Source organism: Bombus flavifrons, chromosome 10 (genome assembly GCF_040668555.2).
Source record: "Bombus flavifrons isolate JBK064 chromosome 10, iyBomFlav1_principal, whole genome shotgun sequence".
NCBI lineage: Eukaryota > Metazoa > Arthropoda > Insecta > Hymenoptera > Apidae > Bombus > Bombus flavifrons.
In genome coordinates this window covers 13,854,483-13,867,831 of record NC_138451.1, presented here as the reverse complement: position 1 = coordinate 13,867,831, position 13,349 = coordinate 13,854,483, and the positions used below count along the sequence as shown (strand labels likewise).

Here is a 13,349-nt window from a genome sequence, read left to right as displayed (position 1 = left end):
TGTATAGAAAATAATATAAGAATTACTTGTATTTTTTCCCTACGCTATCCTTTCTACGCACAGGCGACACTTGAGTACTCGCTTGTTCCGAAACCTTCCGGCTGCGTTTCTCCTTTTTACTCGCTTCCTTTTTATCAGTATCAAAGTCAAACATTCCTGTACCGTTGAGGATGCCAAATTCTTCTCCATAAATTTTCCTTATAGACTTCATCAACCTGCTACACGCCCGCATTTGACGCCGGTGGCAATACGGATGACAAAAGTTCTGATGAGAGCAGTAAAAGTTGAACGAATTGGTGAACTGTATCAAGACTTTCATCCACGGGAAATTTTTATTCGTCTCGTCCGTTTCGTTGCTGTCGCTGGGACTCTCCGGTAGTTGATCGTCGACGGGAATTCCCGGAGATTCTTCTCCGCTGACTTCACCTCCGAAACCAGGCTCCGAGGTGTCGCTTTTATCTGACAGTGAACTCACTTTTCTCTTCGACTGTATCGAATCTGCCCGTTTTACCGTATCTAACGAAGATACGGTATTATTAATATTTTTATCGAACACACCCGGATTTATAGGGATTAGAACATATTTTCAGAATATACTCACAAGCCTCGCATTCCGTATCTTTGCCTTCTTTGGTACCACGTCTGAGTTTCAAACTTCGCTTTTTAAACGAACCAGTTGCATTTTCCGCCGTCCCACGACGAAGGAGAAACGGTCGACTTTGAGGTGGCTGCACTCGTTTGGCCTTGTCTTTCTCAGTACCTTGAAAATCCTCTCCTTGGATAGTAACAGTTGATTTACTACTACCTTCTGACTCGTTATCAGGTTCGTAAAGCACGAAACTGATCTTGCGTTCCGCTTAAAGTATAATTTGGAAGAGTTAAATTAAAGGGAACGAGGCATAAATAAGACAGGATTTTGTTATACTTACGAGCCACTTCACGATCACCTACGATCGATTGAAGACTTTGAGCCGACGTTTGGGAATGACCCATCGAAGAAAGTGCCATGCTCCATCGTCGATTTGCCTCTCTGCTGTACATTCTTTCCCAAGGTGGTGGTCGTTCTTTTGTTAGAAGTTTATTAAATTTTGGCAAAGTTTGGTAAGTTTCTCTTAGAAACGCTGTCACTTCCAGAAGTAGAATACAGGCTGCAAGGCGTAACGCCATTGGACATTGAGATCCATAGCCATTTATACTAGCTGAAACAACGATGAACATCTCTCCTTACTTATCCAAGTTAATTCTTTTGCAATTGTATCTTAAGATTATGTATAAAATTACCTTCGTCGAGGAAATCTTCCTCCTCGTCTTCGATAATTAAATCTCTTTGTTTATTTTCATCAGATACAATTGCGATCATTTGATCGGCGTTTTGCTTATCTTCCAGCAGCAATTCTTCTAATCTTGTTCCAAGAGCCTGTTAAACACGCGTATTATCGAATGTACTCTTCTTCGCAAAGATTTGTTTCTTCTGTGAGAATATCAATACTTATCAGGTACCTCTGCCCATTGATAAAATAATTTTCCAGCAGTACGTTGCAATATGTGAATTTTCGACAGCACTGTAGATGCATTTCGATTATTAATGGGAACCGATGGACGAAACAGAGGAGAGTTCACTTTCATCCAGGTTGGCCATTGCCCTTTGTTACATTGATGAACAAAATGGGCACATTCCAATAACAAAGAAGCTCGTGCGACCACCGGGGCATAAGGCTACAGAAAAATACATATATGGCGATTTCCTTAATGTTAATCGCTTCGAATATATAAAAGATCAGCGATTTCTTCGACGATTAAAGTTTGAGATTGATTTAATATTGTAAAAAATAAAATATTTTTACAAGATCTAAGATTGCCGCCATAAGATAGTGATCAGGAACCGAACCCGGTTGGCATGTCTCCAATAAGAATGAGAATCTTAGCATTCCATCGTAGACGGCGTTACGGGGTACCAGCCTTCTCTCTTTCAACACCACGAATTCAGATTCCCTAGAAGCTTCGCCAAATTCCATAGAATTCCTTCTGCTGAAATCTATTTGCAGTACAATCGTATTTTAGGTAAATTTGAAAACACGATAGAAAATTACGGAACAATCTGTCGATCACTTACAGCTTCCTGGTACCTCTTCTAGACTTTCCTTTTTCTTACTCTTTCCGAAACCGATTTTATTCAACTGATCTTCCATTCGACGTTTTGCTTTTTGCAAAGTTAGGCCAACGCTATGCAAATAGAATGTTTGTAATTACAATGAAACAATAACATTTTATATTAATGTATTTCCTGCGTTATATATCTGTAGTTCTGAAGTATTCTGTATGTATATGTATGTATGTATGTATGAAGTATTCTGTATATGTATGTAGAAAGAAATTTTCGAATCTAATCGAGTTTGTAGTTCTTTATGGAAACGGACTCACCCACGTCCCGACCTAGATCCACTACGATGATGGCCATAATGAAAACTGGATTGCCTAACGAAATTACCGTCTGTTGGAGATTCGCTACTTTCGTGGCTATCGGTAGAATCAGTTCTACCATATTCCCTTCGAAACCAATTGACTGAAATTTTATATGCTCGTAATAATTTTGTACGTGGTCAGTTTTTATTGCTTTATTATTAGTAGAAATTAGAAACTTTAATAATTTCTACCTATGCCACCGATTTGAAAGCGAGTAGATTTTCGAATTTTCCCAGAACTTAACGATTCTATTCCTAAATTACGTTCACTTTGTCGTGGAGTAAGTATATGATGCTTTTTCCGCAAATTTCCCAGAGGACTTTGACTGATCTTCGCATTCTCTTCGCTTAGTTCCGTTTCAAGAAGACTCTGCATAAATGTAAACTACATTATCAAAATGAAGAATCGGTGATAATATAATAATATATGTAATTCGATGTACATACTGCACAAGTCGAAGACGTACTCCGTTTTTTGAAAAGAAATTTCCTGGTACCTCTATCGTCCACGGTGTAACAAGTATCCCCGCCGATATCTGCGTGTTCCTCCAAATCGGATTGATGTATATGCCTGAAAGTGTTTACACATTTTCATTTTGTATCATGTTTTTAATCTCTTTCCACGTGCTTTAGAAAATATATTTGCATCTTTCTTCACCTAATAACACGGGTAGTTTGAACATTGCTGTTACATCGCTTGTTAGGTCGATCGGCAGAGTCTAAGATTCCACTTAGAGCGACACGGCGAAAAGCACCTCCATGGACTTCTTTAACGTATGACATAAATTGCCGAAGATCGCAGTACAAACTTACGTTTTCTTGCGACTTTAACTCCTTTAGCGATTTTATGAATCGCGTAACTAGGGCTTTGAAAACATAATTGAAAATGTGGCCTTCTATGCCACGAGCACCGTGGCTACTAAGCCCATACGATCCTGCTGCAGTTCCGGTAGTTGTTGCAGCTACGGTACCGGCAGCAGCTGTCGCAGAGGAATTACCAGTACCACCACCAGCTCCGGTAGTTCCCATAAAATTAGCACCAAAATTCGTCGCGTATCCTCCTTGCGAGCCGATTTCTGGTGATTTGCTGCATCCTCGTTTCTGATCTACCAACCACAAAACATCCTGAGTCTCTTCTATCGAGTTAAAGTCTTGCTAATATTGAAAATCAAGAGTAACAAAATAATCAATACAATGCGTATATAAAATATTGCAAAAATATTGCAACATCGAGGACACGACGAATCTTTTTTAATTGCGTTTAAAAATTAATTTGGAGCTTCGCACCAATTATAATCGGCATTTTATTAAGCATTTTTGCAACGGAATGAAATATCGTAAGCGTGCACCGTGCCATTGTTCGTTCCTCTCGATTTACTCACTAAGTGGAGATAATAACGAACTTGGATCCACGCAGAATCCAACGAATGCATGAAAGAATTCCAAAATCTCCGATATCGGTTGTTCCCGCATCATTGTTCTCAGGAACCGAGAAAATTGCTTCGAACTGGCTCGATGCAATTTGCTGAGAATCGTTTGTCCCTGAGATCGACAGAAATCCGTCTGCGGTCCACGTATTCTGTCCGAGCAGCCGTGCGGACAGCCTAAATGCTTCAGTACTCTGATCACACAATTCATCAAAAGATTGTGAGATGAAAATTTGGACTCCTCCGATGGATCTTGTCGGTATTCTTGCTCGTTCTCAGGGGAATCTTTCTTTTTTCCGCTTTCCGTTTTTTCGGCTGCCGTTGCAGATTCTGGCAAAGTATTCGATAAAGAGATGAAATAATATAAAAGATTGCGAAAAGGCTTATGTAAATGTAATGTATGTACACTACGAGACATTTTGTATTCACCAGCTATGCTACCCGTAATTTCGTCACGAAGACACTGCTTCATCACTCCCATATCTATTAAAAGCTCCACTAAATTTAATATATTTTCACACACTCGTAAGGTGCAACAATTGCTATCCCTCAAGGCGACTGAGTGTACGGCCTGGTAAAAAATTAAAAATGCGATTAGTAAGTAATCCTTGCAAAATACATCGGATAAAAGCAAAAATTGTGCCGTGTAATAAAACAGTACCAACTTTTAAAACAACTTGCAGATCGATATCGCCTTCTTTGGTGATGTAACAACAGGAGCCAGGTGCTTCCGGTATTTCGTCGCTGGCATAAGTAATATTAGAATCTGTCTGCGACCGTGTAAGACTGGGTTTCCTTTCAAAATCTAAACGGCTACCGTGCATACTGATAGCATCTAATTGACTATCGATTGAACCCTATAAAGGACACCATAATAATATCTATTATAATTACGATTTGGTACAAACTACGGAAACGATGAAATAATAGTAATAAGAAAGCCTTACTTGCGATCGCTATAAGTATACAAATTTAGTGTAAGCTATAATGTTTCTTACCTGTCGCTTCATGTAATCTGGGGATGGAGTAGGCGTGTGTTCTGTGACAGTGATGATAGGGTTCGGTGCGGTGTACGATTGACTATAAAATCGACTTTGTTTCCTCTCGATACGTGTATCACCGACGTACCTACAAAATACGACTCGTCAGAAACCGGACATAGTAGATATTTCTATCAACTCTCTCCATGCCATCGGACACTGTGAGTCCTAGCCAAGCACTACGGTCTGACCTCTAAGGTTCTTATCTACTTCAGTGCGTTTGCCATTCCACGTTGCATGCTCGATGTGTTCCTTAACCATATTTTACTGTGTACGTTTTCCCGATCTTGATATTGTGAAATTGAATACTTTTGTGACTTAAATATACGTGATCGAAGAGTATGGAGTAATTTGCCAAGGGAAAGATCGTATCTTCGTGTACAATGTGCAATGGGACTCGTGATACAGCCGGTGAGAAGAATGACTTCTTCGAGATAAAAATGTTAAGGTACGAAATACAAGTTTTCTGGTTAAAATTTAATTTGACAGAGAATCGTATTAACGATATATGCTGGAAATGTATATGTATATATCTTCTTGCCGGTTGTATCACAAATTGAATCTTCAGCTGTATTATATGGTCCGAAACATATACACTTGCAGAATTTCTAGTAGCAAATAGAACGTAGTTCAAAAAATCTAAGCCACTGATGAACCTATTCTAGATTCAGTAGTAAACGTCGTATGTAGAATATTCTGTAATCAGTGAACAAAGTTTTGGCAAAATTCTACGCGTATAAAACAAAATAGGACTACAAACTCAAGAGTAAAAAGATTGTGAACGATGTATTGTTCTTTAGTCATGCAATTAAAAATGTTATAGAACAGATAAAGGCGATTTCGAACGAATTGTTGTACAAAGCGTTGATTACTTTACACATTAATGTAATTGGAATATATTCGATTGAAACGCGCTTAAAATGTACGACCTGTACACCTACTCATATTGTAAACTTCCACGTTAAAACTTATGTATACCGACATTAATGTTTTAAACGTGGCTAGCAATCAAGTATCGTAGTAAATTGCAGCCAGTAAGTGGGCGTAAGACATACGATCGATTGGTGATTCTTAATATCGTAATTGTTGGTCCTTGTGAGGGATAAGTTTGAAAAATAAACGCGAGAAACGGCGTGTTTACGGTATCCGTTGTTTCTGGCTAACGTGCCGAGGCGGCTAGGGCGTGGTGTGTGTTTAAAGGATAATTGTGCGCCCTACCGGAAGCAGGAAGCTCGTAAAAGAAGCGTGTAAACCGAGCTGCAGTACGGAACTTCCTCCGAGTGACGTTGATGACTTACCCTCCCGCGGTCAGCTCGTTAATCAAGCAGCTGAGTACGAGTTCAGGGGTGAAAAGGCGAACGAGAGAGAGAAGAGAGAGACACACAGAGAAACACATTACGCATAAGTTTTAACCAAGGACTTATCAAATTATGCAGAATGAACAAAACTGTGTTACGAATGAAAGTAGGCAAACTCTTTATACGGGTAAAAATCGATGTTTCGTAAAGTCTTATTTTGAACCGAATCTTTTAATATCCTGCATAATGATTTTTCGATTTGTACCATCGTGAAGAATCTGCGTATTCATTAGAATAACATAGTTTTGGGATTATCTATAAGAATTTAGGTATAGCTGAAAAATAGTTGTCAGTGTTGGGTAAAAAATGAACTTTTCTTTCTGAAATCTATGGCTTGAAACAGCTGCTGAAATACAAGTTAAAAAAGGATGCATTTGCAACTTTCTAAGGAAATGTTTCAATCGAAAATCTTATTAGAAATTAGAAAAAGAGATGCCTGAAAATTAAATTTCAAAGTACGCTTGGAAGATAAAATATTATATAACAATAATACCTATATCGACAATAATAATAAATATAAAATTAATAAACTGCTAATTTGTTCTAATTCTATTACGATTTATGATCGTGCTAGTAATAATTGCAAGAAATAATGAAAATGAGCGTAACACGTTACTTCGCCTACAAGTATTAAAAACTATTGTAAATAAAAAAATAAAACTGACATCTATCTAAAATATCAATATCTATATCGATAAATTAACGCTTCTACTGTAGATCTACAAGTCCGATAAATATATGATAGATAAGTAAAATGTGTCTAGACAGTGAACTTTTAGCAACTAGTTAAAAGATAGATGCCATTTTCGTGTAGAATTGATATTAGAAGTCAATATGTACACGATATGCTACCCAACACTGATTATAATCTACGTTCAAAGAGAACAAATTATTTATCTAAGAAACGCTTGTTCCTTGTAGCGTAAAATAGTTGTTGAATCTGATTGCTCAAATTACCGACAACGTAACTAAAAGTTCATACGTACGCACATACATATAAATTACTAGGTAGAAAGTTGAAATTAATTAAAAATGCCAAGACGAAGATTCGTAAGAAATTTGAAACTGCAATATTATGGTATAAAATACGAAATTGAATATCGGTGTATGTGAGTACGAATGAACAAGTAGAAAAACTTATAGCCAAAGAGAAGAAGTTTTTGTAAAACTGAATATTTCGACATATGTTTAGTTTTACTTGCAACCCGTACTGCGTACCTTAAACTTGGCATGCTTTTTCCTTTTATTAAATTCGTTGGATGTTTCATACGATCAATGTCCTTCGCTTCAAAGATTTTCGACGCTGCCGAAGTAGGTCTTGTTAAATTATCATCCCCCGTGTCGAGGCTTCTATGGCTGTCCTGGAAATAAGATTGATTGCTATTATCGTCTTAGGTAGTCCATGATTGAGAATTTTGTTTAGTTTATTACCTGATCGAACAGCATTTTCGAATCATCTTGACCAATTTTTTCAAGCGCTTTTTCAGATTTCGATAACAATTTTGTTTCGACAAATGCTTTGAGATCAGCCATTTTCATTCTTTTCTTTGATTTCTCGCTGGCTCGTCTCGTATGACTTGTATCACCATCGTGACCTGCGATAGGTGAAACAGAAGCACAAGGTTCGAAGTTTCAGAAGAAAGCTAAGAAATATTTCCATGTACCAGTTAACAAGGTGACGTCTCGAACTTCTGGTACTTCCATAAAATCCTTCGATACGTCTTTCTTTTTACTTTCCGGACTTTGATAAATCGACACTTCTATCTTAGGTATGGGTAAAGAATTACTACGGCGACGTGGCATCTGTTGTACTGATGTTTCTTCGTTCATCATACGTAATCTGTACAGACAATTTTTTTATATAATGTAATTCTAAATATGCAAAGCGCTTCGGTAAATAATTACCTATAGTATAAAAATTGTAGAGCCCAATATACACCTTCTTCCTGCCATTGAGGAACAAAAAGGCACCTAAGCACAGCTACGTCGAGGAAAGTGGCGGCTCGAACGTCTCCGTCGATAGCAGCACAACTACTTGTTAACCCTACACCACTTGAATCGGTAGGACCTCGTTGCTCCACAGAACCTTTCATTTTCGACGTGTCTTGCGCTTCTTTTTCCGTTTTATGAGGCTGATCCTCTTTTTCTTTCTCCGTATCTCTAAAAAATGAATCCTCTATTACGTCATACCATAGTGAAGCTTCAATGATAATGAACCTATTTATAAAAATTGTCTAACCCCGCGATCGTTGATCTCTCCTGGTATTGCCTGCAAGTATCCAACGCCGAAATTGCTGTAACCTGTTCTATCGTTAACTTTGAGAAACCAGTTGCCCTGCCCATAGCTACATGAAAGATACTGGCTTCTCCCTGAAATAATAATGCGCGAATCGTGTATTTCGTGTATATCGACATCGTTACTACTATAAATTTTCAATGCCAGAGGACTAATATCAGTGTGTCGGAATAATTAGCATTTTGCCGAAATAATAGAATTCGAAATCTTCCTTACCCCGTCTAGTGCTTTTTCCGATTCGCTGAGGGACGGTAATCTGAAGATCACCTGATACGTTCATTCTATTATTTTATCGATCAAAGTGAAATTAAGAGGAAGCTGCTTATTCTAGATACTCACTACGTGCTCGTCCTCGGCACCAGAGCTCTCCTCGGGGATTGTTTCTGGAAAAACAGTGTCCTTTGGCGACGATACCCAAATGTTCTGAAAATAATACAAACCATAATTATCATAATTTTGATTCTAAAGCAATGTTTCGTACTTACATCATCGTTCGACTGTTTCGTCGAAGACTTGTCTGCACTTTGATCAGAAAACGCACTAACAGATTGACTCGGTGGACTTTCCACGTCTGAGAAATATTTTCAATAATATATATTATTGAATTATTATTGTAATATATATTATAATATATATTATTATATATATTGTTATGTATCGTGCCATGCGAAATACTATAAAATAGATTCACTCACTTCCTCCGACAAACACATCATCTGACATTTGATGTTGCTTGTAATACTTGAAAGAACGACTCCATAAAGCCTGTGGTTTAATTCGACAGTGGGTAGTGAAGCAAGGCGTATCTGGATGACGACATTCGTACATAGCCGACCATATTTTCAAACCATTTTCCAAACGTAAATTTGCTTTAAAGTCAATATCTTTCAGATGATTACACAGCGGTGCAAAAAGATAGACGAACAGCTGTAAGAAGAAAAAATATGAGAAACTATTAAATTATTACTTTCTTTCGTTCGATGCAAATCACTTACGCTCATGGTAGGTATAGAAAATAAATAGTAAAAGGGATTTCCTGGGTCGGCATCTGTCTCGGCACATTCTTCGGCAGCGTCGAGAAGTATCCAATGCAGAATGTAAAGAAGAGTTGTTTCCATGGCTCCAAGGGTTTGAAAATCCTTCCTTTATGATTAATCAAAACGATTCTCGTAAAATGGAATTGCAAAAGCTAGATAAAATTGTTGGAAAGGGAAGCATAAAGGTGGGCGACTCACCTATTGTGCAAGAGATTGGCCGTGGCATGAAGAATGTAGGGAAGAGCGGTTTGGATCAAACGCCATCGTGGCACAGTGCCCAGTATCAGGCTCAAAGAGGGTGTTAAATCATTGTGAAGATTCTGAACTAACACCTTCTCCAGAGACTATCAACGATCATTTAAAAGTCGTTTAGAAAACTTGATGGTTTGGACATCGAGTAATTAAATTACAGAAGACGTAATAAGACGATATTTAAGAAGAGACAAAATTTAATATCTTCTAATATCTTCAATGGAAAGTATTATAGTGAAATACTTCTTATACCAACCGTACAAGCTTCCTTGGTCTCCTACATATGCATTAAGAAACACACGATCGCGATTAATAACTTATTCCTCTGAACACATTGCAAAAAAGTTTGAAAAGTCGTAAAACAATGAGAAGAATGAATAAGACGAAAAGAATACAACAAGCAAGGTAGATGATGCGAATTCAAAATTGTACGTCATTGCATCGCATAAGTAACAAAATTATATGTGTGTCATTCAGAAAAGTCAGTGCTTACAGTTTCCCAAGAGAGGTATCTTTTCTACTATACAAACCCACTACTCATCACTGAACGCGTGTTATTGAGAAAATATACAAATTTCACGACAATCGATATTAAAATTTTCATATCAAAACGCCTTGACAAAGATAACGAAGCGTATCAGCTTACAATGTACCAATTAGTTTATTAATTTGAGACTACGTCCACTTGATTTTGATAGTAACCGCAGGCGTAAGGAAGGTAATATTACAATATATACAAGATATAGTTTGAAGTTGAGCTAGAAAATAATGTACGCAACAACGTATAACAGAGATAATTGGATTAAATATTGAAAAAGCTGTTTGATATTGCAAATAAAGCAAACATTCGTATTTATAGTAAAGAGACATGCAATAAAGGAATAAATAGATAGTATAGTTTTTGTAAATAGTGAATTCTCTCTAGTAATTGAACCAGAATAATTAGAGAGTACATAATTGCACAAATAGGTTGGCAAACATGGGAGCAGGCAGGTATCAGGCTTAGCGAACTTACATGATGGCCTGGCGCGTGTTGACAGAACTGCAGGTGACACGTGGAGGCGGCAGCGTGGAGGAGGTTACATTGTTAGTGCAGGTAGTCGGATAGGTATTGGAAAACAAAAGGCTGACAGGATATGGTTGATAAGGATTTTGCACAGCATGAAATCCTGCGATATTCTTCCATAACATCAATTTCATATTTATATATTTTTTCTTTGTAATTATTTATTTAATCTATAATATCAAAGCTTCGGATTCCATGAGTGCAAAAAAGCTTGTATAAAATCTTTTGGGCAACATAGCGCAAATTAGTTATTTAGATTACAGTTGATAATTATTTCTCCGTTTAAAATATTTTGCAGCAAGTTGGTACGAGTTTATTTATTTCGCCTGTAATTCTTGCATTTGATTATAAATATTTCAAATTGCAAAGAGATGCATGATAAAGACAGCGAATCTAAAAGTTTTATTAATATAATGAATATTCATGTAAGAAATTCTCCTTTTATTATTAATCTCAAGTTAAAAATTTCTGTATAACGAGTCGGATATAAAAAGCGATTTCATTCGTTTGAATATATTATTATTCATATATTTATTATCGGGATAAATTTGTGCTGGTAATCTCATAGAACGTATATTCTGGCTGTCTGAACTCTGATTAGCACGACTTTAGAAATATACTAACCTTTATATTAACTTTGTATTTGCAAAATTGCATTAGAATTAAGAAAAAAGAATTCAAATTTATTAAATTTTCACCTTCTCTGTACACATAAGGCAAACCTCTAACAAAAAGCACAACAAATTTATCGAGGACAATCACGAAAGCAAAAATTCGGATAAAACAATGTTTCGTTTCCCCCTTTGGTAATGGAGCAGAAGCATATCTACAAGTTGAAAGTTCTTTCATTCGAATCTGTGGACGAATATGTCGGAAACATCGTGTCTCGCGTCCTAAGACATTGTAATCATATGAATCGTATAAAATTTCTTGGAATTTCTTGCTTTAAAATTAATTCACAAACAAAATTCGTAAACATCGTGATTCTTTTGTAACGTTCATTTTATACACACATGCATACACACACACGTACATACGCGCGCGCGCACACACACATACACGCGCACGCACACACATTCGCTGGCACATATATTCCCGTTTATATCGTTTGCTTTCTTCAACAACCTCATTTATAGAAAGGACATGTATAAAAGTGAAGGTATGAATTTTTACCGTGCAAGATGCTTCGTGAAGCTTGCCAAGTTTCGCACGTATGAACGGCCTGTAATATGCAAATTATAGTATATTGTATTTATTAAATATATGATATAGTGTACTATACGTTGCAAATGAATGACAAAAATGAACAACTCTGGCACAAATATGAATATACGATCTGCATAATACTCTACGTCTTTACATAATTTTTACGTGCTACGCAATAATTTAAACGATGAGTTGCTCGTCAGAAACTTCCGACTTGTCAAAACGCATTTTAACTACGTATCTTTTCCAAGAAATATTGGACATCGTCGTTAGTGCTATTGAGATTTATTAATTTCTTTCGAACGAAAGTAAATTCATCATCGATAAATTAGATCGATTTGCGTAGAAGAATATTGTACCTCAATTGTCGCCAAAGGAACATCTGAACTGGAATGGGCAAAGCCTGTTCCTGTACATTCCCATCGACGGACCGACGTTTATGCATGTTTTCAGTGAAAACGTCTAAAATCATTTGAACACTTACGTTACACAGAGAAGCAAAGGAGGGAAAAAGAAATCTAACGGGTATTCGATAGAGAGTAATCAATCTATCATAGGATCTGAGCACCACGTGTCTCACCTGACAATAGCAAATATCCTTCCGTTCACTTCCTAGCGACATCAGCCGGTCTTTTTGTGTTACGATAAACACACTTAGGCTCACCCTGTCATCCCATAAATCAATTTCTCTCTGAATATCTCAACGATCTATTTTTCATCCATTTGGACGTGGAACGTTGCTACGTAGATACCTACTTACGTTTGCGGTCGAGAGCAACGGGGGAGGTGAAATCGAACGAGAACGAGAACAATTTCGTGGAAGAAGTAGATCACGCACTACGCACGTTTTCTCGAAAATTCAAGAAGTGCATTCCCGATACGTCGCGATCATTGGACGTCGCCACGGATGTAAAGAAGAGCAGCACCGTGCAAGGACAGGATCACGTGCCATACGGCCTAGTGACACAGTTGCATCGTTCTCTCGTTAGCAGGTATGCACTCACCGAAAGGTGGATGCACCACCACGGCAGGATCGTGAGTAACTGAAAGACACGGTGGATGTAATGCTGTTGGAAAGGATGAGAATGCGCGCGCTACTCTTGGAAAATCCAATGCGCCGGTCGTTCCATCGATCAGCCCAGGAATCTGCTTGCTGGACCACCCCTACTTTACCAGGGGCGACCCACCCTTTCCACACGGTTCCC

General features: G+C 37.6%; 1 protein-coding gene across 1 annotated transcript in view; it reads right to left on the bottom strand.

Annotated features, from left to right (window-relative positions):
* unc80 (unc80, NALCN channel complex subunit) overlaps positions 1 to 13,349 on the bottom strand; it is a 24,391-nt gene extending 11,042 nt beyond the window's left edge. Inside the window, exons 1-33 of the mRNA XM_069122178.1 lie at positions 12,905 to 13,349; positions 12,725 to 12,809; positions 12,504 to 12,606; positions 12,112 to 12,160; positions 10,888 to 10,914; positions 10,129 to 10,149; positions 9,819 to 9,964; positions 9,579 to 9,726; positions 9,279 to 9,510; positions 9,069 to 9,154; positions 8,923 to 9,006; positions 8,800 to 8,850; positions 8,527 to 8,657; positions 8,193 to 8,447; positions 7,952 to 8,127; positions 7,719 to 7,882; positions 7,506 to 7,648; positions 6,228 to 6,257; positions 4,888 to 5,017; positions 4,555 to 4,746; positions 4,319 to 4,460; positions 3,845 to 4,219; positions 3,121 to 3,568; positions 2,910 to 3,033; positions 2,655 to 2,847; positions 2,422 to 2,563; positions 2,114 to 2,223; positions 1,845 to 2,035; positions 1,501 to 1,716; positions 1,282 to 1,417; positions 930 to 1,199; positions 602 to 856; positions 27 to 516 (exon numbers count right to left, since the gene is read on the bottom strand). Coding sequence (XP_068978279.1) covers positions 27 to 516; positions 602 to 856; positions 930 to 1,199; positions 1,282 to 1,417; positions 1,501 to 1,716; positions 1,845 to 2,035; positions 2,114 to 2,223; positions 2,422 to 2,563; positions 2,655 to 2,847; positions 2,910 to 3,033; positions 3,121 to 3,568; positions 3,845 to 4,219; positions 4,319 to 4,460; positions 4,555 to 4,746; positions 4,888 to 5,017; positions 6,228 to 6,257; positions 7,506 to 7,648; positions 7,719 to 7,882; positions 7,952 to 8,127; positions 8,193 to 8,447; positions 8,527 to 8,657; positions 8,800 to 8,850; positions 8,923 to 9,006; positions 9,069 to 9,154; positions 9,279 to 9,510; positions 9,579 to 9,726; positions 9,819 to 9,964; positions 10,129 to 10,149; positions 10,888 to 10,914; positions 12,112 to 12,160; positions 12,504 to 12,589 — 5,243 coding nt within the window. The 5' untranslated portion in view covers positions 12,590 to 12,606; positions 12,725 to 12,809; positions 12,905 to 13,349. The remainder of the gene's footprint in view (positions 1 to 26; positions 517 to 601; positions 857 to 929; positions 1,200 to 1,281; positions 1,418 to 1,500; positions 1,717 to 1,844; positions 2,036 to 2,113; positions 2,224 to 2,421; positions 2,564 to 2,654; positions 2,848 to 2,909; positions 3,034 to 3,120; positions 3,569 to 3,844; positions 4,220 to 4,318; positions 4,461 to 4,554; positions 4,747 to 4,887; positions 5,018 to 6,227; positions 6,258 to 7,505; positions 7,649 to 7,718; positions 7,883 to 7,951; positions 8,128 to 8,192; positions 8,448 to 8,526; positions 8,658 to 8,799; positions 8,851 to 8,922; positions 9,007 to 9,068; positions 9,155 to 9,278; positions 9,511 to 9,578; positions 9,727 to 9,818; positions 9,965 to 10,128; positions 10,150 to 10,887; positions 10,915 to 12,111; positions 12,161 to 12,503; positions 12,607 to 12,724; positions 12,810 to 12,904) is intronic.